The following is a 24,333-nucleotide window of genomic DNA, read 5'->3' as shown; positions in this document are numbered from 1 at the left end:
TAGCGGCGGGAGGAAAAGTAAAAGGGATACCGTTTTGATGATGTGCTCGCCTCACTTATGTAATAGCTGATAAGCAAGTGACTCTCTCTTCGGATGTTTCGTTTTGCCGATGTGCTGGCCTCACTTGTGTATCCTCAGAGGTGGAGCCCTTAGCCCCACTCCACCTCTCACTTCCGGGCCAGACAGACACACACACCTCCACGCGCAGATGTTTATATATATGACTAGCTACCGTCAGCATTATATACTCACTTCACTATGTCTCTAGATCACTTTTAAGAGAATAACAAGATCACATTTCTTTTCAGTTTCCTCAAATCTCATACCCTTTACATGTGGGATAAATATTTTCTTGTATTACAAATGCATAGCAGATACAGTTAAATGCTCTCATCCTGGGACAAACGTGTCCACCATGATAAGGTACTTCAACCTGTTGGCAGTTTGGCACAAAATAAAAGAACTTTTGGAAACTTTATGATATAAACCATACCCCCATAAGCTGAGGCTGAAAGATCTAGTCAGGATTTATTTTTAACATATACAGTACAAGGTCTTTAGGCTAACCACATAACGGGAAACAAGAATATGTTAGAATGTTGCATGGACTTAGAAGCCACACAACAAAATTGAATTGCCAATTTCTTTTTTACTTAGTATTGATTACTGGACAAATATCTATTCATGTCTCATTGCTTAACAAGAAGGTGATTTAGCCCTCCTTTGTCTTTTTTTTTCCTGAAATGAAAGATTTTTCCAAAATGCTTTTAACACACACTCCTTCTATAGCTCTATCTAAATTCCACAGTGCAGCCACCTCACAATTCAATCATAAAGAGGAGAAAAAAAATCAATGAAAGCAGAAAAATGCTTGAAAGCAATCTGAGATACAGCCCCCCAGCCCCCACCGCCAGCTCTCCATCCATGGATTTACAGTACTTGAGCATTACTGGTTACATTCATGAAGACAAATTGCACATCAGCAAGAGTTTGAAGAAAATCCCAAAGGCATAATAAGTGTATTGAAAATTGTAAAAAAAAATAAAGATTTAAATAATGACTTTGAAACTGATAAAGTTGCTTTTGTTGGTGATTAAAAGTTAAAAGTAAAAGTAGATTCTGAACTGAATTAGCAACTCCTAATCTAGCATCTTGAAACAGATTTGCATTTGATATGACATCTTGCCCAAGAAACCGTGAAGAATACAGAGAGATTACCCTTCTCCAGGCATTTTCTATTCCTGCTTTAAAAATTCCTTCTCCAAGATCAGGACAATTATTTTTAAGCAAAGGATTAAATTAAGTGTGGGCATCTACAATTAATGGGACAAACCCTGTGAATGAAATTCTGAAGACTGTGAATAATTTGGCAGAAACCTGAAAACAATAACCAGTGCAAAATTATTCAGATTTGACAAATTTAAGGAGCTGTAAATAATAAGTTTCCAATATGTGCATAATGCATAAGATATAAAATAAGTAATGCTACATACAGATAACTACTTGCATACAAAAAGCAACAGTACAAACATAGCCAAAACAGAATATTCAAAACAAAAAAGGAATTAGATGAGAATTAGTAGGCGTTATTTGATTTTTCATGCCAAGATACCTCAATCTGCTTTATATTTGTATTATTTCTGCAACCTGTCTTCTTCTGTCAGGTTTGAGAAGACGTTTGACAGGAGAATAACCATGAGAGAGTTATCAGTTTGTAGAAATTTGTTATTAATAATAAAGGAGATAAAAAGCTTACAGATTGTTTTAATACATTCAGTTTGTTATTACACTGAAAATGATTTTTGAACCAGTAACTTGTAAGACCCGGATATCTTCACTGAACAACAGATGGATCATGTTATTGTAATGATTTTCTATTACTACAAAGAAAATTACTTTTGGCTAAAAAGGTTCTGCACACATATCATACTTCTGCTTTCATTACTTGATGAGATTATCCATCCATCCACTCATTTTCTGGATCCTCCGTTTACAATAAACTGTAACCCAGCATAATTAGGCACAAGACAGGAAGGAAGTGTGGCTGGAATAACCTTAAATATCACAAACATCTGTACACCTACACAGAGCCAATATACAGAATGATGCTTGAAGGACATCAGAGTACCCACAAAAAAGCAGGAAATGAATATGCAAAATCTAAAAAAATTATGTGGCTAGAAATTAAACTATGCTGCTTACTTTACGCTACCTATCTATAATTGTGCCAAAAATAAATGAGAGCTTTCTATCAGCTCTCCTAAACCTAAGATTAAACCAATGAAGGAAAAATATGACAATTAGGAAGGCCTACCTAGACTGTTTTTTTGCCCATCTGCCTGCTATAGTGTCTCATTTTCTTTTTCACAAAATGTACCAAATCTAAGACTCCCCTCTGCACCTCTTGTGTCTCCATCCTTTCACACTCTGGCCACAAACTGCCTGCCAAATGAGTACTTGCATTAGTCACCAGCAAACCCCCTAGATTTAACTAGCCATGTGTACCGAGTGGTTTTTTAAGGTCTGCTTCTGCAGTCACTCCCACAGTCATTGGAAGAACAGTGATTATCTTCCTAGAACTCCACGTTATGGATCCTGCTGTCCTATTTTTGCTATTCACTATTAACATGCCAGGATATCCTCCATATTATGAGCAGCTTGCTGTCACCTTGTGTAAAGGGGGACTCATAAATAACTTGTCACCACTGACAATTCACGCAGTGTCCATGAAGTGATAACTTTCAGGGCATAAAGCACCTGTTGCTGGCCCTGAACCATATTCAGATGGTTGATAATATATATATATATATATATATATATATATATATATATATATATATATATATATATATTTGTTTTGTCATTCTGGGGTATTGAGAGCTGTTTGGTGAGGCAAAAAATGAATTTAAATGATTTTAGCATAAGGCTGCAACATTGCAAAATGTGAATAAAGTAAAGAGATTTAAATACTTTCTGAAGGCACTGGAGATATATATAAATGTAAACACACCACATAGACCTCAGCGTTAACGTTTGCAGTATATATACCTCTGTATGCCATTTGGTATGGGATTTGTTAAAGCAGTGTTAATATTTGTTATATGACATCTATCAGAAAGACAAATGCAATGCATTTTATTACTAAAAATATTTGCAATGTGCTAGAAAAAATATATACATATACAAATATATATACTGCCCAGAAAAAAATTAAGGCAACACTTAAAATCACACATCAGATCTCGATGAACAAAATATTCAAGTGTAAAATCTTTACTGAGTAATACTGTGTAATTTGTTGAGAACAAAATGACATAACAGCGGTCAATGGAAACCGAAAATCACCAATCCATTGAGGGCTGGATTCAACATCACACCAAAAATCAAAGTCAAAAATAGAAATCTCAGGCTGATCCAACTTGTGTGAATTTCATCACAGCAACTCATAATGTGACTCAGTAGTGTGTACTGTACGGCCTTCACTTTCCTGTACGCACTCCCGACAATGGAGGCTGGTGTCCTGGGGCATCTCCTCGCAGATCTGGATCAGGGCATCAGTGCGCTCCAAGACAGTCTGTGGCACTACTTGATGGTCTCGGATGCAACAATTGATAACATTCCAGAGGTTCTGAATTGGATTCAGGTCTGGGGAATATGCGGGCCAGTCAATAGCATCTATGCCTTTGTCATCCAGGATCTACCTACACACTCTGGGCACATTGTCCTGCACCAGGAGGAACCCAGAGCCTACTGCACCAGCATAAGGTCTGACAGTGGCTCTGAAAATATCATCCTGGTATCTAACAGCAGTCAGGGTACTATTGCCTAGCACATAGAGGTCTGTGCGACTCTTCAAGGATATGCCTCCCCAGACCCTCACTGACCTACCACCAAACCAGTCATGCTGGATGATGTTACAGCATCTCCAGACTCTTTCACGTCTGTCACATGTGCTCAGTGTGAACCTGTTCTCATCTGTGAAGAGAACGGGGTACCATATGGATGTGGAATCCTGGAGGAGCTGAACTACCTGTGCAACCTGAATCAGCTGCAGGTACCACCTCATGCTACTGGGATTAATAAAGTATCTATCTATCTATCTATCTATCTATCTACCAGTAGTGACAAGGACTCAAGCAAAGTGCAAAACTAGATAAGAATCAGCCAGGAAAGATAAGGAGAGAGCACTTATCTGGGGGCACCACCTGCAAAACCATTCCCTTTTTGGGAGTTGTCTTGCTGTTGCCTCTCCAGTGTACCTGTTGTCAGTTTCATTTGCACCAAAGCAGGTGAAGTTGATTCAAAATTGCTCATGCTACCTAACAGGATAGGTTGATGGACCCTGAAGCTTAATTGTCTTAATTGGTGATTGGCTGTGATGATTAAGTGTTCTCTTAATTGGTGTTCCCACCATGGTACTCCAGGACATATAGAAGTAGAGATGTGACAAAAATGTAAAACAACTGTTTTTACTATTATTCAAATACTAAATGTGAAAGTCATCCAAAACATGCAGAGGGGCATAAACACCAGGAAAAACATGTAGCAAAAGTTAAAAATCAGAATACTAAAGCAAACAAAAGGTTTACACCTAACAGAAGAACAAAACAAAAATTCAAATAAGGTAGGACAAAAAAAGGACTTAAAATAAAAATACACTAAAGACTATTATATGGCAGTTTTAGCAATGAGACCACAGCCCACATTGCCAGAGGTGAAGGAGTAGTAGTAGTAGTAGTATTGCCATGATGTGTACAGTGCTCAGGGAAATTTTGATTTGCATGTGTGAGCAACGTGCAACATGTTGGCACTCTCCAGTACCATGATAAACAACTTATTTTTAATAGAAGATGCAAATCATGTTCAGTTATATTCCTAATTTCTGAGGGGAAAAATAAGAAAAAAAAACACCAGGATAGATAGCAAGCTTACTAGAGCTTTCAAAGGGATCAGTATCACTAGGGTATCAAGAACTGTCTGTCACAAATAAAAGTAACACCAAATAATTTGTGTTGTTTTTTATTTTTGTTTCCCATGGCTATTGCAGAGTAACATAAAGAATAGGGGACGAAGCAAACTACAGGCAAAAGGAGCAACTTGGGGTAGAACTCCACCACATTCGAACAAACGGCTACTGGTTCACTTGTTGTTTCTGTTCCTCAATAACCCACCCATGTTCTGCCTGTAAATAATTAACACATACTGTATATTGCATGAGCCAAATTCACAATAATAACGGTGAACAATGAAATTTGGATGTGAAACATTGGGGAGATTCTGGCATCAACACTAAAAGGTCCATATGACCGTTACTGCCCCCTTGATGCCACCACTCCCAGTGCTATGTATGACTATTGAAAGTACATGTTCCTTTCTTTGTGCTTTGCTTTACATAGTACTGTGCCTGAAAAAATTGCAATAAATGATATCAGATTTTTTAAACTATCTTTAACAAGATTCTCCTTGATCTCCAATTGCAAAATCTGGCTGGATATAAATTGCACATTTATTGCTTTCACTTTTGCTTTATATACTACAGAGAATCATTTTCAGAATCATTACGTTTACTAGCATCAAAGATGATTTTCACAATTGGAGACTTTTCTTGGAAGATGTACCTTACTGTTCCTTTTTTGAAATGTAAATGACTATAAGGATTACACGAGCAGAGATAAAATTCATGCAGGCCACATTGAATTACTATTAACTATAATTGTTTTTAGTATTCAAATGTCTTTGCCTATGGTTCACCCTAAGCTACACAGGGCTTGATGGGCGAATGGATTTTGATGATGTAGGGCAGCATCATTAAAAGTCTATTTCAGAGCTGTAAAGATCAAAAGATCAGTGCTGCACAGAGCCCAACAGGAGCTAAAAGGACTTCACAATAAAGGGTAGGTAGGCCACTTCACTGAGCGCTGAAGTTTAAAGAACAAACCCCAGGCTCAGGCCTTGGTAGTTCAGGCAAAGAATCATATAAATTGATACTACATCCAAACAGCAGCTGAAAAAATGGGCAATTTCATTTTTGGAAATGGTGTGCCTAAAGTGGAGATGTCTTGCCTAGATGCTTTTCCTCTGTCTCACACAGTAAAGGAAATTTCCTCCTTTTGTAAGAGGAAAGAGTTTGTTATTTTAATGGTATAACTGGCTGTTGTCTTTGCTCAAGTCAACATGTTTTAGGTACAAGTAACACTGCTTACATAAGCATTTCTTACAGTGGGACCAGAGTAAAGTTCATCAGGGTCAAATGGTTAGTTAGAGGTGGAAAATGAACCAGAATTGTTGGGGTTTAAAATCCAAAGTATTTGCCATTAAGCAACACTGCCTAGAATCTCCAAAGGCACTCATTGATATATCTCACCAAGAGACATATATATTGTATACACTGTATACCAGTAACGGCGCACTGCATGATAATGTGCAGTGAATACACTTGACTTGAGCATTCCTAGTTTTCCTACTCTTTCTCTGTATGTTTAGTATTCATTTGCTCAGAGGTTGATGAGATTGCTGCTTCTTGAGCAGCTCTTCTTTTCTCCACCCTACCGGCCCGCTTCTCTTCTTTCATCTGCAATTTTTCATGTTAAAACTGATTAAGTCAGTGTTTGTGCTGCAATTATTTAGTACCTTTTCCTTAATTTTTCACCTAAGCTGCCACTTAAGTCTTCAATCTGCCTCAAGAATGATTTAAGATACGAACAGGTAGGGGAAGTGATGGCGAAGGTGGTAGGGATGAGAAAGGCACCCGCACGCATGCGCCGTACGGCCGCCTTGCTGGCTGCTGCCAAGAGTTGATTCTACAATAAAATAAAAAAAAAATATAAAGAGGAATAACCTTGGAGGTCAATCCATCACCCAGAAAACGAATAGTAGAGGTCACGTAGTATATGTGTACCAAATTTCAGGTCAATAGGTGAAACAGTTTGCGAGCTAGAAGTGATTTAAAATCCTGGACAGACAAACGAACAGCCACGGTAGCATATTATATATAAAGATATACAGTATGATTACAATGATATAGCACTAGAGCAAAGATTTAAATGTAATACAGTACATATATGTAACTGAGGTGGGCTGGCGCCCTGCCCAGGGTTTGTTCCTGCCTTGCGCCCTGTGTTGGCTGGGATTGGCTCCAGCAGACCCCCATGACCCTGTGTTAGGATATAGCGGGTTGGATAATGACTGACATACATGTAAAAATTTCTACTTTCCAAATACTAAATTTCATACATTTGCTATTTCCAAATTTCATAAATGAAGTTTTGTTTTCTTGTTATTATCACATTTTTGAAAAATGTGTATCTGTGTCTGTATATCTGAGTGCTTTGCAGACTCTGTGTTTAGAGAGCAAATAGGCCAATTCTTGTGAAATTTTGAGGACAACTTGCACTCGTTATCTTGGTTAAGGATCAGTTTCAACTATTTAGCTTTGAGGTTTCAAATTCTAAAATTTGTTAAGACAGATACCAACAACATCTTAAAAATGTACCAAATTTAGCATATGCATTTAGGACTTTAGATTGAAAACATTAATTCACAAAAGTCTTTCTTTCAAAGTTCAAGCCAGCAGTTATTATGTGTGTTTGGGGGTGGTGATGTTAGTTTTTATTATATTTACTTAATTATCGTAGAGGTTCTGTATAAGTGTACTTTCCTCTAGGGGACCAATAAAGTATAATCTAATCTAATCTAACCTAACCCTAACCTAACCGTAACATTACTCTAATCTAATGTAATCTAATCTAATTACAGGGAACCATTAATTACATTTTAATTTATTATTAAACTAGCAGAATGTCTATTTGTTTGTGTAAGATATTTTGTTCAGTGTAAATAAAAAAAAAAAAACTAAAAAAAAGATTTCCCACTCAACAGTTTATGAGCTGAGGTTTGCTAACCCCAAGACTAGCTGCATAATGAAAGGTGTGTATTTCGCTGCTTTCTCTTGTAATTTTTAGCATTTTAAATTAAACAAACATTTGCAGGGAGATTATTCATTCATTATTTGTTCAAATTTGGGTCAAAAACATATTAAGCCCACATATTTGGTTTTTTAGTTATATTAAAAATGTAATAAAAAATAGATTTATTTTTAATTATTGTGAAAACGTTATTTTTAAGTATTGCCTGTTGCACATGTTTTGACGTCTACTCATAGTATACTATACTCATGCTGTAAATTCTGAGAAATTCCTGTGCTAGCCATATCAGATTTTTTATTTTCACCTTGTTCATTAAATGGTGTCTTTTATTTTCTTTCCAGTTTTGTGGTGGATAGTTCTCTCTTTCTGAACAATCAGATTCCCATGTTTCATATATAAAATATTGTTTAACAAAGTTAAATTAGAAGTGTACAGTACACACAGCACATGTAGCGATAAAAATCATCTTTATTAAATAATTAAATTCAATACAGGGGGCCACATTGGAGTCACGATAAGAGCTACAACCTAACAGCCCCAAGTGATCCCTCTTAGGCCAAACAAAGTGCTACAGACTCCCAGCATCATTCCATATGCCACAATCTATAAATTATATTTTTCATATCTTGTCTAGAGGTAATATCAGCCAAAAAACTGAAGTGAAAATATACATATCATGTTTATTTTTTGAAACGATTTTAACTCAAATGTCCACATAAATATTTTGTTTCAAGTTAAAATACAACACTGGTTGCAAATACATAGCTGAGTGCTCCTGTTTAACACAAAGTTTTCTGGGCAAAAAAGAATAAAAAAAAAACATTTTGGAAATTGCTTGTCAAAAACCCATTCTAAGATGTCCAAACTGACAAACAGTAGCAGGCATGCATACTGAATAGAGTACACTGCCCATTATCCACCAGGTTACTAAGACACGGCACGAAAGCGTACTTATCTGGATTTGAGTGAATAGAATTCATCCTTCGATACTGCCTCCCTGCCCCTACCCCCCACCACCAGATAAGCAATTTCAGCCCTTACCAGGATTTGCAACACTGATCACTGATTGAAAACATCAAACAAAGCTTGAACTCAACAAAGCCTTAATGAGAATCATGATAAGAATATAAGAGTATACAGACAGCTTCAGTGTTTTGCAAAAACAGAACAATTTCCATCACTATTCCCATCATTTGAACTGGCAGCCTCAACAGATTTTAGGGTCATCACAAACAGGATATTTATTACAAGCAGAAAAAGGGGAGACATTTACTTGGGTATTGCCAGCTTGAGATGCTGCTTATGGCCTGAACAAAACTCTGAGATGCCTGGGGTACCATAAAGCCAGCCTTTTCATTATTCCAGTCTCCATAAATTTCTATTAGCTTGAGTTATATGTTCTGGAAATCTTTACAATAGCTATTTATGAACTATTTTCAAGTTCAAGTTCAAATTAAAACCTCCTCTATCATTTTGCATTTACTTTAGACTGTGACAGTGGATTTTCTCTTGCTGGTTTGCCCTTATATCTCAAATTACTGTCCAGTTGTTTTTGCTGTCAATATGTGCTGCTTCTGTATCCTGATAAAGCACATCATTTTGTTTTGACCTGTACTAAAGAACTGCTGCATATTAACCACTTTGAAACTGTACTCATGGCTTAAAATGAAAGTGTTTTATTGAGTGGTGTCATTACCTTAATGGAGGTTTAATGAAAACAGAACTTGTAAACTACTAAAAAATTCAAAAGGCAAAACAACTCTTGATTCTGTAAGGCATTCAAAAAAGAATTATTAAACTTCAGATGGAAAACAGCCTTTGTAAGCTTTGGAAAATACATACATGATAATTAAACTTTATCTTAGATGAATCTATCCTGACAAGTCGGATTCATTTAGATAATTCTCTTTAAGATAGTCAGATGTTATTAATGTTTCCACTATTAAAAACTGGCAGCAGTAACTACTAGAAATCGTTTATCCACATACATAGCATAAAACCAACACTGTACAACATTGACAATACAGTCAAGAGTAACAAGTGATTTGTTTCATGTGAACAACAAACTAAGAACAAAAATGAATGCTTTGACAATAAGATAAAAACAATCTGAATGCAAAATTATTTCTGCAGAAAACATTGCTGCAAATGTAGAAACAAAATCTTGAGTCATCATTCCACTAATTACAATGTAACATTGTAATGGAAATAAAGTCTATCTATCTATCTATCTATCTATCTATCTATCTATCTATCTATCTATCTATCTATCTATCTATCTATCTATCTATCTATCTATCTATCTATCTATCTATCTATCTATCTATCTATCTAAATATCATGTTGCTCACTCAACAAGGTTATAATTAATGCACTATAAAATAAATGGAATTATTGCAGATCCTGGTTCTGACAAAACGCAATTGATTCTACATTTAGTTTAAATTCTTGATCACAGAATAATTGCCTCTGATGAAATATCAATGGCCTTTTTTTTTAAGAGATCTATAGTTCCATGCTGGGATCAGTGATTGTGACATGATCACAACAGATTTTTGAAATGGCAAAAAACCTAAGATAATGATGATGATGATGATGATGATGATGATGGCACAGGACTGTGGTGTAAGTATTCAGGAAATTTTGACAGTTTCAGATGCAAAAGAGCTTTGAACTGTTTTTCCAGTAGATGTTAAAACCTGGATACTTGTGCTATACTCATGTCAAAATATTACAAAAAAAAAGACATAGCAGCTTCAGAGAAACTCCAGAAATGAGCAACTAGTCTGATTATGGGACTAAGAGGTATGAGCTATAAGGAAAGATCCAAGGGAATGCACCTTGTCAATTTAACAGAGGATATGACCTAAGTGTTTAGAATTATGAGGAAAATTAATGGAGTAAATTCCTACTTTTGTTTTAAAATACATTCTTCAACAACAACCACAATAACACAGTTCAAAACTTGTTAAGGGCAGATTTTGCACAAATGCTAGAAAGTCATTTTTTGCACATAGAATCATAGAGACTTGTAATAAAGTACGAGGCTGTGTGGTAGAAGGAACTTTACATCTTAACTTAATGTTATTTTGGAGAATAGGATTTTAAAGCTAATTGGGCTAGATTGCCTTTTGTCATCAAAGTTGTTCTAATGTTCTGAAAAACTGTGATGTTCTCCCAATAAGAATTTGTCAGAACACTCACAGCTCAAAGCCAAGTCTGAACATCACTCAGCATTATTAAAGATTAGCCAGTCTTACCATAGAGAACTCAGCTCTTCATATGGCGGGGGTCCACCAGCCTGGTGAAATAAAGGATGTCCATCTTTGGATTCATTTATAATGGTGACTAATGATTATTCTTTACAGAACAGCATCTTTTATCAGTTAGGCTCATTTACATAACAAAGTCAAAGAGGCAGTTTAATTACACCAATCAGAGAACAGGTAAATGGTATGACCCTTAAACATCCCAATGCCATTCTTTATCTAGTGAGGTGGAAATTAAGCATGTGCTTAGCATGAAATCAGATGAAAAGATTGGAACAAAAGTCATGAGGATATATTTAATTCTGTCCAGTTTAGAGTCACAGGGAAAAAGTGATCATCGCAGCAGCACTAGTGTGAAACAAGAAGCAAATGTGGTGGATTGTTTGCTGGACTTTGCAGAGCTTGGTCACACAGCCAAGAAGAAAAGTGTTCTGTGTGAAATCCAGTAACAGAAACATATTAATAAACTGTCATTTTAGCTTTAATCTAGCGATTTGCTAGAAATATTTTGAAACCGTGAGATCGGGTGGTGCAGTGGCCAGTATTCATACCGCAAATCTTTGTGAGGCCAAGTTGCGTATGTAAAGAGGGGATGGATGTAATATACTTCACAGTGCTTGAAGGACTAAACATATCTATAAAACACAAGAAAATGATCATGTTTGGCTGTGTTTCTGGTCATTTTCATGAAGCTCCATATATGGGCTTAGGATTTAATATCAGATGCTGGCCAGCCAAATGTGCAATTTTTTCATAAAAAAGAAGAAATAGTAATGCAAAAGTAAAACACTGTTTGTAATGCATTAGATTTTATAATAAGTAACTACATAGCAGTAGTAATGTAACTAAATTGTGAATTTCCCATTGGGATTAATAAAGTATCTATCTATCTATCTATCTATCTATCTATCTATCTATCTATCTATCTATCTATCTATCTATCTATCTATCTATCTATCTATCTAAATTATTTTCTAAGTAATGTTTGCTAACACTGTTTACCAATTACTTTGGTTTGCTTGTTTTCAAAACATATTTCACTGATAACACAGTTCTATTCAGAAAGGATCATATTTTTTCCATCCATTGAGCACTTGTGATCATAAATTATGTCTTTGATGCTACAGAGTAAAGGGTTTCTTTAATATTTAACAATTTCAACTGAATAATTTTAATCTTGTCAGTTCACATTTTAAAGCAGGACTCAAAGTTGATTCCATGACTTTGGTATGCCCAATTTAATTTATATTTGTGACTAGCTCAAATACCCAGCATTGCCCAGGAGGAAAAGAAAGTGTTGTTTTTTTTAATTGTTTGGGAAAAATCTAATTTAAAAAAACACGACTTTAAAAATAAAAATAAATTAATAAGCAATGAAGACTCAGTAATGTGCTTGTCTTACAATCTTGTATGTATGTTATCATCCAGTTGACGCTCGGAACCAGCCAACTCCATTTAATTTCAAAAGCAACAGGGGTGCAGTGGTGCTCAAACATAAAGAATGATGGCAGTCACCTCCAGTTCGCCCTCTGGTGGTCGTTCCAAGTGTAAACTGGATGATAACATGCATACAAGACCGCGAGATCTTGTATGCGGGGGTGGGTTACGGTTGATTTCATCCTACAGTATTTTTAGTCGACCAATGAGAAACATGTGTACCAAGTTTAATGAAAATCGCTCCAGCCGTTCGGAAGTGAAGCTGGAACATACATACATACACACATACATTGACTTTTATATATATATATATAGATTATTTAAGTACAATTTGGTAATAAAAGCATGAAAATGTACCAGTGTGTGACACTGTTGGGTCACTGCAGTATGGTAAAATAACTTCACACTTCACTGATGATGCTGTATTAACCTCCTTGCTAGTTCTTTTGAAAACAAAATATTAATAGAAAGCAACCTCAAACAATGCACCTTTAAAAGATATGCACCTTTAAACCTTAGTAAAGCTTGGTCTCCTCTCTTTCTCTCTCTCTCTGTCTCAAGGCAACTACACCTATAATACATCAATATGAAAAGTGGACAACATACATTGCCTACTTGCTCATTTTCTTTCTTGAACGAATTTAAAACAGAACAATATAAAAGACCAGGTAAGTCCTGGGTCAAGGTTTTCATCATATTGCTCTCAGTCCTATTTGACACAGTGTGTTATTTGTGACTTTAAAGATTTTTTTATCTCCAAGGTGAAAAGTTGGAACAAATGTGTTAAATGTTCTTCTCTTCAGCACACATCATTTTAATTTAGAAAGATGACACGTTAACCGTTATCACAGAGTAACATCCCCAACTCCAAATCTCAACAAGACAGCTATCGCTGTATCACTAGAGTGACTTTCCTTCATATTTGATATCAATCCCACGGTGCCCCTGCCACCCACAAAGGTATCAAGCGAAGATTTAACATTGCCCTCCAAATGGCTATTTATCCTCATTAAATTCATTTGCCCAACAGACATTTTTCAATTATGCTTCTCTAGCAGCTGGAAATATTTTAATATAATCTCTGAGTTATATAGTCCGCTCCCATGTTCCATTAGACGGATGCCGAGTGTCATTATCTACCCTGACAGCAACCCTGGCTCTTAAGTAATCATTTTACAGTGCTGTGATTTAATAACATTTACAGCAGCATGCGCACTCTGGATTTCCTTTTACAACAGCTTTGCAATACAAAATATACTCTGGTAAACCCTGTTAGCACCTACCTAATACAGCTAAGAGATTAAGAAAATTCCAGTCCTTTGAGGAGAACCTAATGTGATTATTTTAGGTGCCCTTTCTTTATTTAAATAAAATTAGACTTGCGTGTTTTGACCTTCTGTATGACTCCTGCAAGGGGGGAACGTTTTTTCTAATGCTCAATTCTAACCTGAACTGTGCCTAAGGAAAACTTTGCCTACTATGCCTAGGTCTCCTTCTTGCTGTCCAAAAATATGATTTAAGTTTATCTGGCAACATAAAATCACCCAAAGGTTTTTCCGTGTACCCTGTAATGGATGTACTAAATAATGAAAAATTGGCTCCCTATAACTGAAATCACAGCATGCAAGCTGAGAAAATGGAATGCTGAATTAATGGGCTTCCTTCCGTTTGTCCACACATTTTTGTAAAACCTGTCATGCAGACTTTTAAACTTTCGTTTAACAGAGTGATATAACGAATGAAACAATGAATGTTTACACAGTCGAAAGGAAACCTACCACGTGTGCTAACATCACATAGTAGCTCTTCTTTAGTGAGACAATATACACAAAATAAATGTATTTTCCAAACAACATTGCATTGCATTTTCTACTTTCTTTCAGGCTCTACTTGTATGGACATATTTAACCAATGCAGAAAAAAAAGACAATAAAGGCCTTTGTACTGAGAGGTCTGACTTGTTTAAAAACCTGTGGCTTTACTTGATACCGCTCTCTCATTGGAAATGCTGTGTAATTGCTTGCTTTAAATGAAGAGAACTATGCAATTATTTAACAGCCAGAGGCTCTTGTTCCAAGGATGCCTGAACAAACAGAAACAATGAAGGAAGGCATTTCACATGCAGTGCACTTCAGTCACCCTGACAAAAAAAGAACTAAACCAGCAAGTACTCAGCATGGCTAAGTGTTATTAGGGTTAGGGAAATAAAGCAGACGTGCCGTTCAGAGAGCAAGGAAAAGCTTCCACGTGTTAAAGACTTATTCTCTACACAACTTAACATTTCATGAAGCGATACTTAATACAAAGAGTGAGAAAGAGAGAGACTGACAGAACAGCAAGAGTCAGCAGAAAGGTTTCAGCAAGCAATAAACAATTAGAGCTCCATAAAATAAAGGCATCAAGTGTACAACCCCTCCAAATGGGATAATCCAGATTCTCACACAAAGTTTCTCGAGCTATCAAAAGCAAATGTACATTATACAAATGATTAGGCAGACTTTTTTCATCATTATTCCTGCAGATCTACAGACTTTATATAGTTCAACAAGTTTATTACCTTGCATATGACTTTGGTCAAAATGATCACAAGCCGTGAAGCTGTACTCACTAAAAACCTATAAACTGACAATGCTCGCCCTCAGGAAAAAAAAAACCAAAAAAAACACTCCAATCATGCTGGATATTTATTTAAGGACCTGAATAGTTCATTTAACTTCAACATGTGGGAATTTACTGCCTCAGCAGTCAGGAAATCCGCTCTGAAGAGGAGAAAAAAATCCTTGCTTGTGTGCCCCACTTCCTATGTATTCAGTTCAGCACTACGCAAATGAAGCTCTGGAGTGCAAGATTTCTTTTATGTCTTGACTAAATTTAGCACAGGGTCAGATTTAAAAGTGACTTAGTAATACGTATTGGAGGAATTATTTGTATCTATCACTCAAACTTAATGGAGCTTTCAAGTGCGATTCAGCTTACCTCACTCAGTTCCGTGGAAGAATCATTTCCATATTTCATAGCAACTCCAGAGTTCATGATTCCAGCTCTCAGTATTAAATTACTTTCCAGATTTATAATTTTTTTTCGTCCTGGTGGATGTGGTTTAGAAAGTGGGAGGGAGGATGAAGAAACCAGGGGAAGAAAAAAAGAGTCACCACTTTAAGCTGTCTTCTTCAGTTATCCACATTCCACAAGAGCCAGCCATTCTTTACTAAAAATCTATACCCCCCCCACCCCCACCCCCAAAGAAAAAAAACAAAAACAAAAGACAGCACTTCATTAAACAAACACCGGTTTCAGAAATGCATATCCTTCAGCACGTATCAAGAAGACCTGAGCTTTCTTGCTTTAATTTCACAAGCAGATCAGCTACTGAATGCCGATTAGCATCACTGGAGTATTGGATGCAGCGGCTGCAGCAGAAAATGATTTGACGCCTACTTAAGAAAACTGCCCAAGTCCACGAGAAGTCAGAAGGCACACAATATTTTCATTACAATTTCTCTTCTTCAACCTCCTCCAAAAAATGTGATAAGAAAAGAATGTGCAGCCTTGAAAAGAAAACAACACCTCAGAGATCCTGGCAGTACAGCAAATTATTCAGCAAGCCTTGGATTTATCCAGCAGTGTCAGTACCTTTTCTAGCCAAGCTGCTGCTCAATTCCTGACTAAAGGGAGACTCGCTGTTCTGCTGCTCCACGCTGAAGTTTCTGTCTTTCCAGCACACTTACTCACTGATTCCCTCCCCTCTCTCTCACTCTCTCTCTCTCTCTCCCCCTCACCACCACACCCCCCCTTTCCTCTTCTCCTGGCCCTGTCGAGGAGTTTGGAGGTGGTTTATGATCAAACACAGCTGTCTTGCTGTTGGCTACAGGGTGAACAGAATGGGCGTTACCATTGAGCCAGTGGCGTGTTGTAGAGATTGTAGAGAGTTCATTTTCAAAAAAAATAAAGCCTAGAAGGAAGTAGAACTCCCTCACCACACACGTACATTTGTTTAACATCTGAAGTTTAGGCATTCGTGCTTTCAAAGAAAAAAAGCTCTAGTCCAGCACATACTGTGTGAGAGATGAAATCAAAATAATGTTATGGAAAAAATCTTTGGGGAAGTCTTATCTAAACACACCACCAAACAAGTTTTGTAGTGATACAGTAATATTAGATTTAAACTGCTGCCTGAGGTAATTCTTGCTAAAGAATGCTATCCAACAGAAGAGTACAGCAATTTGTGTGGGAGGAATCCTCAACCTGCCTAATTCTATTTTATAATATCAAACATTACTCTTACTAATGTATATATGACAGTCTTTTTTGCTTTTATAACATCTTAACTTTTCACTTCAAATTATTCTTTAACTTAATCTTTAATTGCCACTTTTCAAAGGACAGCTCTAAGGAACCAGTTTCAAATCAGGGTGGTTCTACACGTGCTATTGATATATCTGCAATTCTTGCCGCCGGGTCTCACTGAGCCCTTTTGGCTCTTTAATAAAGGCTTAAAGGTGACCCTGGCTTACTAAACATGACTCTTCATTAAAGTCAATTATTACCTTATTGGGCCCCACCAACTGTGAGTTGCAGGTAGCTGGTACATAACTCCACCACATAGTAAAGTATTGTGTTTTATTGTTGTGTTCTTGGTTAAAGCTCCACCAATCCATTCACCCATCCATTTCCGAGTCCTCATTGTTCATTACAAGATTTTGGCGTGCTACGATGGCATCCATTCATGCATTTCTAAGTCCTCATTATTCATTAAAATGTTTTGGGAGCTGGAGTCTGTCTTGACAGCCTGAGGCAGGGTGCTAATCCATAGCAGGACATCATATCTCATACCCTTACTATGTTTGTTTATTAATGAGAAACATGGTCTAACATTTTTTAAGGTAAGGAAGACATATGTTTCTGAGATAAAATGATTATTTCAGGTAAGAAGGAGAGAACTTCTGATGTAAGGTTATTACATTCACTACTCATGGCAAGTAGCAGTGTCTGCCATGTTGATTAGCACTTGCAAGTAAGAATTTCGCTTTACTCTTTACTCCATGCTGGAAGGACTGGGAGAGGGAACGTATCCAGTGCATTACATCCCCCGGAAACACTAGATGGCAGCCCCCCTGGGTTGCAGCAGTGCCTCGGACTCTTGCAGGGCTCCATGGGAGATGGAGTTTGATACAGCCCTGTTGGGATTTGTGGGCGCTGCCAAGAGGGGGCTGCAGCTGCTGCTGAGCCAATATGGGCACGTCTTCCGTCACACCCGGAAGTGGAACAACAAGCACCTGAAGCACTTCCAGGTGCCTTATAAAGGGAGCCAGCAACCACTACTCCGGGAGTCAGGTGGGAGAAGACAAAGTTTGTCTGGAGGAGTGTAGGAGGAATGAGAGAAGAGAAACAAGAAGAGATTTGTGTTGTTCTGTGTTTGTGGGAAACGGGAAAGGCATTTCCCACGAGGGAAGAAAAGAAAAATAAAAAAGGTGTGTGCTTGAACTTGTGTCTCATGCCTGTCTGTGTCGGGTTTGGGTGGGTGGCGGTGCGCCCCCTGGTGGTCCACACTCTGTACACATGAAAATAATTACTCAATAAACCTATTAGCCCCATATACAAATCCACTCTTACTTACTCCAGACCCATCAACCTAACACACATGTAGAGTAACTGGAGGACTGCAAGATAAAAACAAAAAGTAATCTGGCCATTAATAAAACTCAGGATTCTGGAGCTGACAGACAGTAGTGTTAGCCAATGCCTCACTGTTGCAGCCATCAACCAGTACATAAATTTAATAAAATATATAAATATATATAAAGATCTATCTATCTATCTATCTACCTATCTATCTATCTATATATATATATATATATATATATATATATATATACAGTATATATATATATATACCTGCGGTGGGCTGGCACCCTGCCCAGGATTGGTTCCTGCCTTGTGCCCTGTGTTGGCTGGGATTGGCTCCAGCAGACCCCCGTGACCCTGTGTTCGGATTCAGCGGGTTGGAAAATGGATGGATGGATATATATCGTCATGCCCATGTACTTGAGAAATAGCTTAAGGACTTTGATGATGGTAGTTACTAGCTGAACCAGGGGTTGGCACTGTGTACTAATGACATTTCTCTTCCTCCCTCTGCAGAACAAAAGATTGATGCCCATTCCACCTCTGACAATTTTATTTGCCCTTCTCCTTATCCCACTCCTTCTAATTTAGAGGGAAAACTCAGGTATTGGTAGCAGGATTGACACCCAGGATTGTCAGAATTGGCACTTCAGCCACTGTAAAAACCTCACACTGTTCCAGTGTGGTGCTGAGGTGTCACCCACTGCACTCAGGTCTCAATCCAGGTGGTTCGGCATGTGGTTGGTGTGGCAATGCACTATCAGCGCATAGAGGAAAATGTATTGTGATCTATAGCTCTTTATTTAAATTATTGCTACTAATTTATCCATTCCATTCTTGCACATTAAATAGGGTTCCCCAAGGAGCCCCAAACATTTTAGTTTTGTCCATGTTTTTTTTTCCACAATATCTACATATCATGGTAACAGTAAAAAAGATGATAATATGTAATCTATGTAATACACTCTGTAACTCATTAAAAGAACAACATTACAGAATTAAAAGAGTAGTTCTAGAACTAAAATATTAGGAAGTACCACAGCAGTTGAATATTACTTTAATCTAAATATATACTACAAAGTAGCCCAAAACAAATATTTTAGATCCATGCCCTGTTCATTTTAATATTCTCAAACAGTTGTACAAATCATTTGACACATTGGACAGGGCAAAATGCATTTGTGAATGAAGTATAAATGCAACAAAATCTTTGCACAGCACCTCTGGCTAAATTTTCTATAGCACAAGAAATTGTCAAACTCAGTTCACAGTATTGGGCACACGAATGTTATATCTCAAAAGTGAAAGAAGCTGTCTGCTTCTGCATTCATGAGAGAAACTGTCAATAAGAAAAAAGGAAATGAGGAAACCTCCTTAAAAAATTATTAACAATGTGGTTGTCCTCTACAATGGACTATATATCCTCCAAACGTTGGTTCCTCCTGTAACACTGCCAAGAAAGGCTGGTGCCATACCAGACCATTTCTTTTTAATTGTTTAATTGGTTTGAGGAAATTGATAAATGTAGGCAGGTTTAGTTGCTCAAGAATTTCACCCCTTTTTTTAAAGAATTCTAATAAATTATCAAAGGAAGTGAAGATGGCTCCCATCGGTAATGCCAACACACTTCACACAACAACTGCTTTACAAAAAATATTCATTTGGATTTTAATATACAGTTCACTTTGAGGATGCCCAGCAATTCTGCATACACATTATTGATGGTTCGATAAGGATTTCAGAATTCAAAGCAGTAAAGCTGATCTGATAAATCAGAACAGTGACCACATAAACATGACCGGATATAATTACAGGAACATGAATCCTCATTTATGCATATGGAAATAAAGTGCAACAAGAGAGCACATGAATTGATATTAACAGGTTTTGAAAAAATGAAGTATGAACCGTACCTTCGAAAAGAACTTTACAAATGCCTGTAGAAATTGTTACATTAAATTAAGTTCTTCATTGATGACACAAGACCACTGCCTAGGTTCAGTCACTTGTAAATTATTGTTGACCAACAGCTTTTTCCAAGGTAATTTACAATATTAGAATATGGTAACATTTTGACAAGTTAACTGATTTAGCTCAAGGCCACACAAGGAGTCACAGATGGAAACTGACCTACCAACCTTGTGGCCTTAGCCACTACACCAGTCTGGTTGCTGAACATAACAGATACATTGCACCTGGTCAGATACTATGACTGACATTTATAGGAAAAACAAGCAACAGACTCTGTCAGTTTGCTCATGACAGCTACCATGTGCAGACTTAGAATATCAGCAAGCTTTCAAGAGTAGATAGATAGATAGATAGATAGATAGATAGATAGATAGATAGATAGATAGATAGATAGATAGATAGATAGATAGATAGATAGATAGATAGATAGATAGATAGATAGATAGATAGATAGATAGATAGATAGATAGATAGATAGATAGATAGATAGATAGAATTTTATTTGTCCACAGGGGAAATTTGGCTTTTTACGAAAGCGCTATAAAAATATATACATAAATAGGTAGATAAGTAAGTAAATAAATAAATAAATATGCACACACACTTTGGTCTGAACACACACCACGATGACTATAAAGCAAAAGAACTCAAAAGAAAGAAAACTTCTGACTTGGTTGTCACAGTCCAAGTGAGGCATTATGCAGACATATAGCTATTGGTATAAAGGAGCCCCAGTACCATTTCTTGACACACTTCTGCTGAATGATTCAATGGCTGAAAGTCCTCGGTGTTAGTGTGTCAGAAAAAGGGTGTGCAGCATTGTTCATAATGGCACTCACTTTTGTTTTAATTCCCTCCTTTGCTATGACCTCCAGGGATCCAAAGTGCATCCTATAACTGCACTTGCCCTTTCTTACCAGCCCAGCACACCATATTGTAAAAAATCTCACTGGCCATCACAGAGTTATAAAAGATAAATGAAGGATGTCATTTCCCACATTAAAGGAACGCAGTCTCCTAAGGAAAAACAGCCTACTCTGCCCTTTCTTATATAGCTTCTCTGTGTTCCGAAACCAGTCCAACCTGTTATTAATGTGGACCCCCAAGTACTTGTAGGTGTGGACCACCTCTACATCCACTCCTTGAACAGTGACCAGACATAGAGGCTTTTTGGTGTGGTGAAAGTCAATAATCAGTTTCTTGGTTTTGCTGATGTTAACATGCAATTCTCTTTGCACCAAGAAACAAAGTTCTCCACCTAACTTCTCTCCTCTGTCTCATCCTCTTCATCAACTCATCCCATAAGTCAGCGAAAGGCAAGCTTTTTCGAGTTGCGGCGCACTAAGTCCAAAAATTTTCTTTTGTGGCACACCTGAGGACTGCCTATAAATAAAGTCGAGACGACACAATCTATGGACAATCGCCAATAAAAAACAGTTAATTTTACAAGTTTGAAAGACATTTTATTAATAAAGGAATCAAAGGATAAATCTTAAATTTAATTAATATGAACATTGAGATTGTTTTTCAGCACATATGAGATTGATGCAAGGATCAATTTTCGAAAGACAGACGCACATTTCCTTGTCGATCATTTGAAGTCTCTCGCGTTTCTTAGACTTCATTTCCGTAAGTGTTAAAAAACCTTGCTCATAGAGATAAGAGCTTCCAAATGGTAAACTGGAAAAGGTCACTGAGTTTATAAAGTTTACTGTGTTGATCAGCGGCGTCAGAGGGAAAATAAGGTTAATTTTTCCATAGTAATACTCAGACCAATAAGTGGTGAGAGCTGCAGCGACATCGATACTCTCTCGTCGGCAAGAGCCGAAATGTAGCGTTCGTATTTTCTCGTTCTATATTTGCTCCACCTTCTTCTATCCGTACAGTGATAGAGATCTTCTAACAACGAGACTTTTTAAGTCTCACAAGATGTGTTTTTGACACCGCTGGTGTTGATATTATGATGAATGGTGAACAGCGAAAATTTTAACTTGCATTCAAAATAAATACATTTGTTTATTCAACAATCTGATTAACCGTTATCTGTTTTTCCAACATAAAATATATTTTTTTAAACATTATCTTTTTAATCAACCAAAAGTTCAAAAACACTAGCAATTTTAAATATTTTACAAAAGTTTTCGCGGTGCCCCTAGAAAATTCTGCGGCGCACGGCGCACCGGTTGCCCAACAGTGCCATAAGTGCAGAATCATCTAAGAATTTCTGTAAATGACATGACCTAATGCTGTATATGTAGTTGGAGGTGTAGAGAGTGAAGAGAAAAGAAGACAGCACTGCTCCTTGAGGTGCTCCAGTGTTGCTCACATCTGTCCCAGAAACACAATCCTTGAGTCACACAAACTGCAGTCGGTCTGACATACAGTCTATTATTCAAGCGTTTACCATAGATGGATGGAACTGAGGGCACTGGAGAAATCAAGTGCTGCCAGTTTTGTTCAGGTAAGAATAAGTCTTGTGGAGCACACAAATAATTGCATCCTCCACTGTCCAATAGGCAAATAGCAGCCAGTCCAATATATATATATACATATATATATATATATATATATATATATATATATATATATATATATATATATATATATATATGATTGAAATAGTTTACTGTCAAATAATGTAAAGAGTACGCGACATGTGTTTCGCCCTAATTCTGGCGTTACCTGGTAGGTAACCACCCATACAATCAGATTGTGAGTCAGACTACGAATGCCATGAATGTAATTACCCCGATCTACATGCTGTCAAATAAACGAACCACAAGCCGTGGCGCAACGTTAGGGGCTTCGTCTCTAGCGCTGACTTCCGAGGTTCGATTCCCGAGAGGGAGTGCAGTAGAGTGTGTATGCCTGATGAGCCCAGAATTAGGGCAAAACATGTGTCGCGTACTCTTTGCCTTATTTGACAGTAAACTGTTTCAACCATTCTATGATCTGCTTCTCACAACTAAGGGCATTGTGGCGGATGTTAGCCGACTTGCTGATCAACCACAAGCGTTACCTGGTAGGTAACCACCCATACAATCAGATTGTGATTCAGACTACGAATGCTGTGAATCTATAATAATAAAAGGCAAAGCCCTCACTGACTGACTGACTGACTCACTCACTGACTGACTGACTCACTCATCACTAATTCTCCAACTTCCCGTGTAGGTGGAAGGCTGAAATTTGGCAGGCTCATTCCTTACAGCTTACTTACAAAAGTTAGGCAGGTTTCATTTCGAAATTATACGCGTAATGGTCATAACTGGAACATATTTTTTGTCCATACACTGTAATGGAGGAGGCGGAGTCACGTATCGCGTCATCACGCCTCCTACGTAATGACGTGAACTAAAAACAAGGAAGAGATTTACAGCACGAGTCACACGCGGGAACGAAGGTAAATGACGTTAATTTTTGACTGTCTTTTAATACTGTGTAAGCATACATATTAACACATGTGCAATTAAATGTGTGCATTTACGGGGTGATTTCTCAGGCTTAAAAGCTCGCCTTTTATCAAACGTGGGAACAAAGGTAACTGACGTTGTTCACTGTCTTTTAATACTGTGTAACCATACATATTAACACATGTGCAATTAAACGTGTGCATTTACGGGGTGATTTCTCAGGCTTAAAAGCTCGCCTTTTACTAAAAAGGTAAATGCTAAACTATTTTCAATCAGTTTAATGAAACGCTCCCGTTAAGGATTGCAATAACATATTCGCGAGATAAAACAACGAAGTAGGGGGAAATGATGGAAGAGCCGCAAACAGCGAAGAGCAAAAAATTAATTAAACAATTGAGAAGGGAGCGAGTGAAGCATTCAAGCATGTTCATAAGGGAAACAAAGCACGGTGTAAAACGTAAGTTTAAATTAAGTTTATAGAAACGCTCCCCCTGCGGATTGCAATAACATATTCGCGAGATAAAAGTTTAATGAGAAGACACGAGGTATAAACGAACCACACGCCGTGGCGCAACGTTAGGGGCAACAGTTTCAACCATTCTATGATCTGCTTCTCGCAACTGAAAGACGGCACATGGCGGATGTTAGCCGACTTGCTGACCGCAACATTAGGGGCTTCAACTCTGGCGCTGA

General features: G+C 37.3%; 1 protein-coding gene across 2 annotated transcripts in view; it reads right to left on the bottom strand.

Annotated features, from left to right (window-relative positions):
- The window catches only part of mcc (MCC regulator of WNT signaling pathway), a 596,286-nt gene that overhangs the window by 426,131 nt on the left and 145,822 nt on the right, over positions 1 to 24,333 (bottom strand). Inside the window, exon 1 of one of the 2 annotated variants that reach the window (XM_028805281.2) lies at positions 15,608 to 16,358. The exons of the other annotated variant lie outside the window; for it this stretch is intronic. Within the exon in view, the coding sequence (XP_028661114.1) occupies positions 15,608 to 15,664 (57 nt within the window). The 5' untranslated portion in view covers positions 15,665 to 16,358. Of the gene's footprint in view, positions 1 to 15,607; positions 16,359 to 24,333 lie in introns of those variants that run through there. 2 annotated transcript variants of the gene reach the window in all.

The sequence above is a fragment of the Erpetoichthys calabaricus genome, chromosome 7, assembly GCF_900747795.2.
Source record: "Erpetoichthys calabaricus chromosome 7, fErpCal1.3, whole genome shotgun sequence".
In the NCBI taxonomy this organism is placed as follows: domain Eukaryota; kingdom Metazoa; phylum Chordata; class Cladistia; order Polypteriformes; family Polypteridae; genus Erpetoichthys; species Erpetoichthys calabaricus.
Note: the sequence above shows the minus strand (reverse complement) of the source record. Positions and strands in the feature narration are given on the sequence as shown.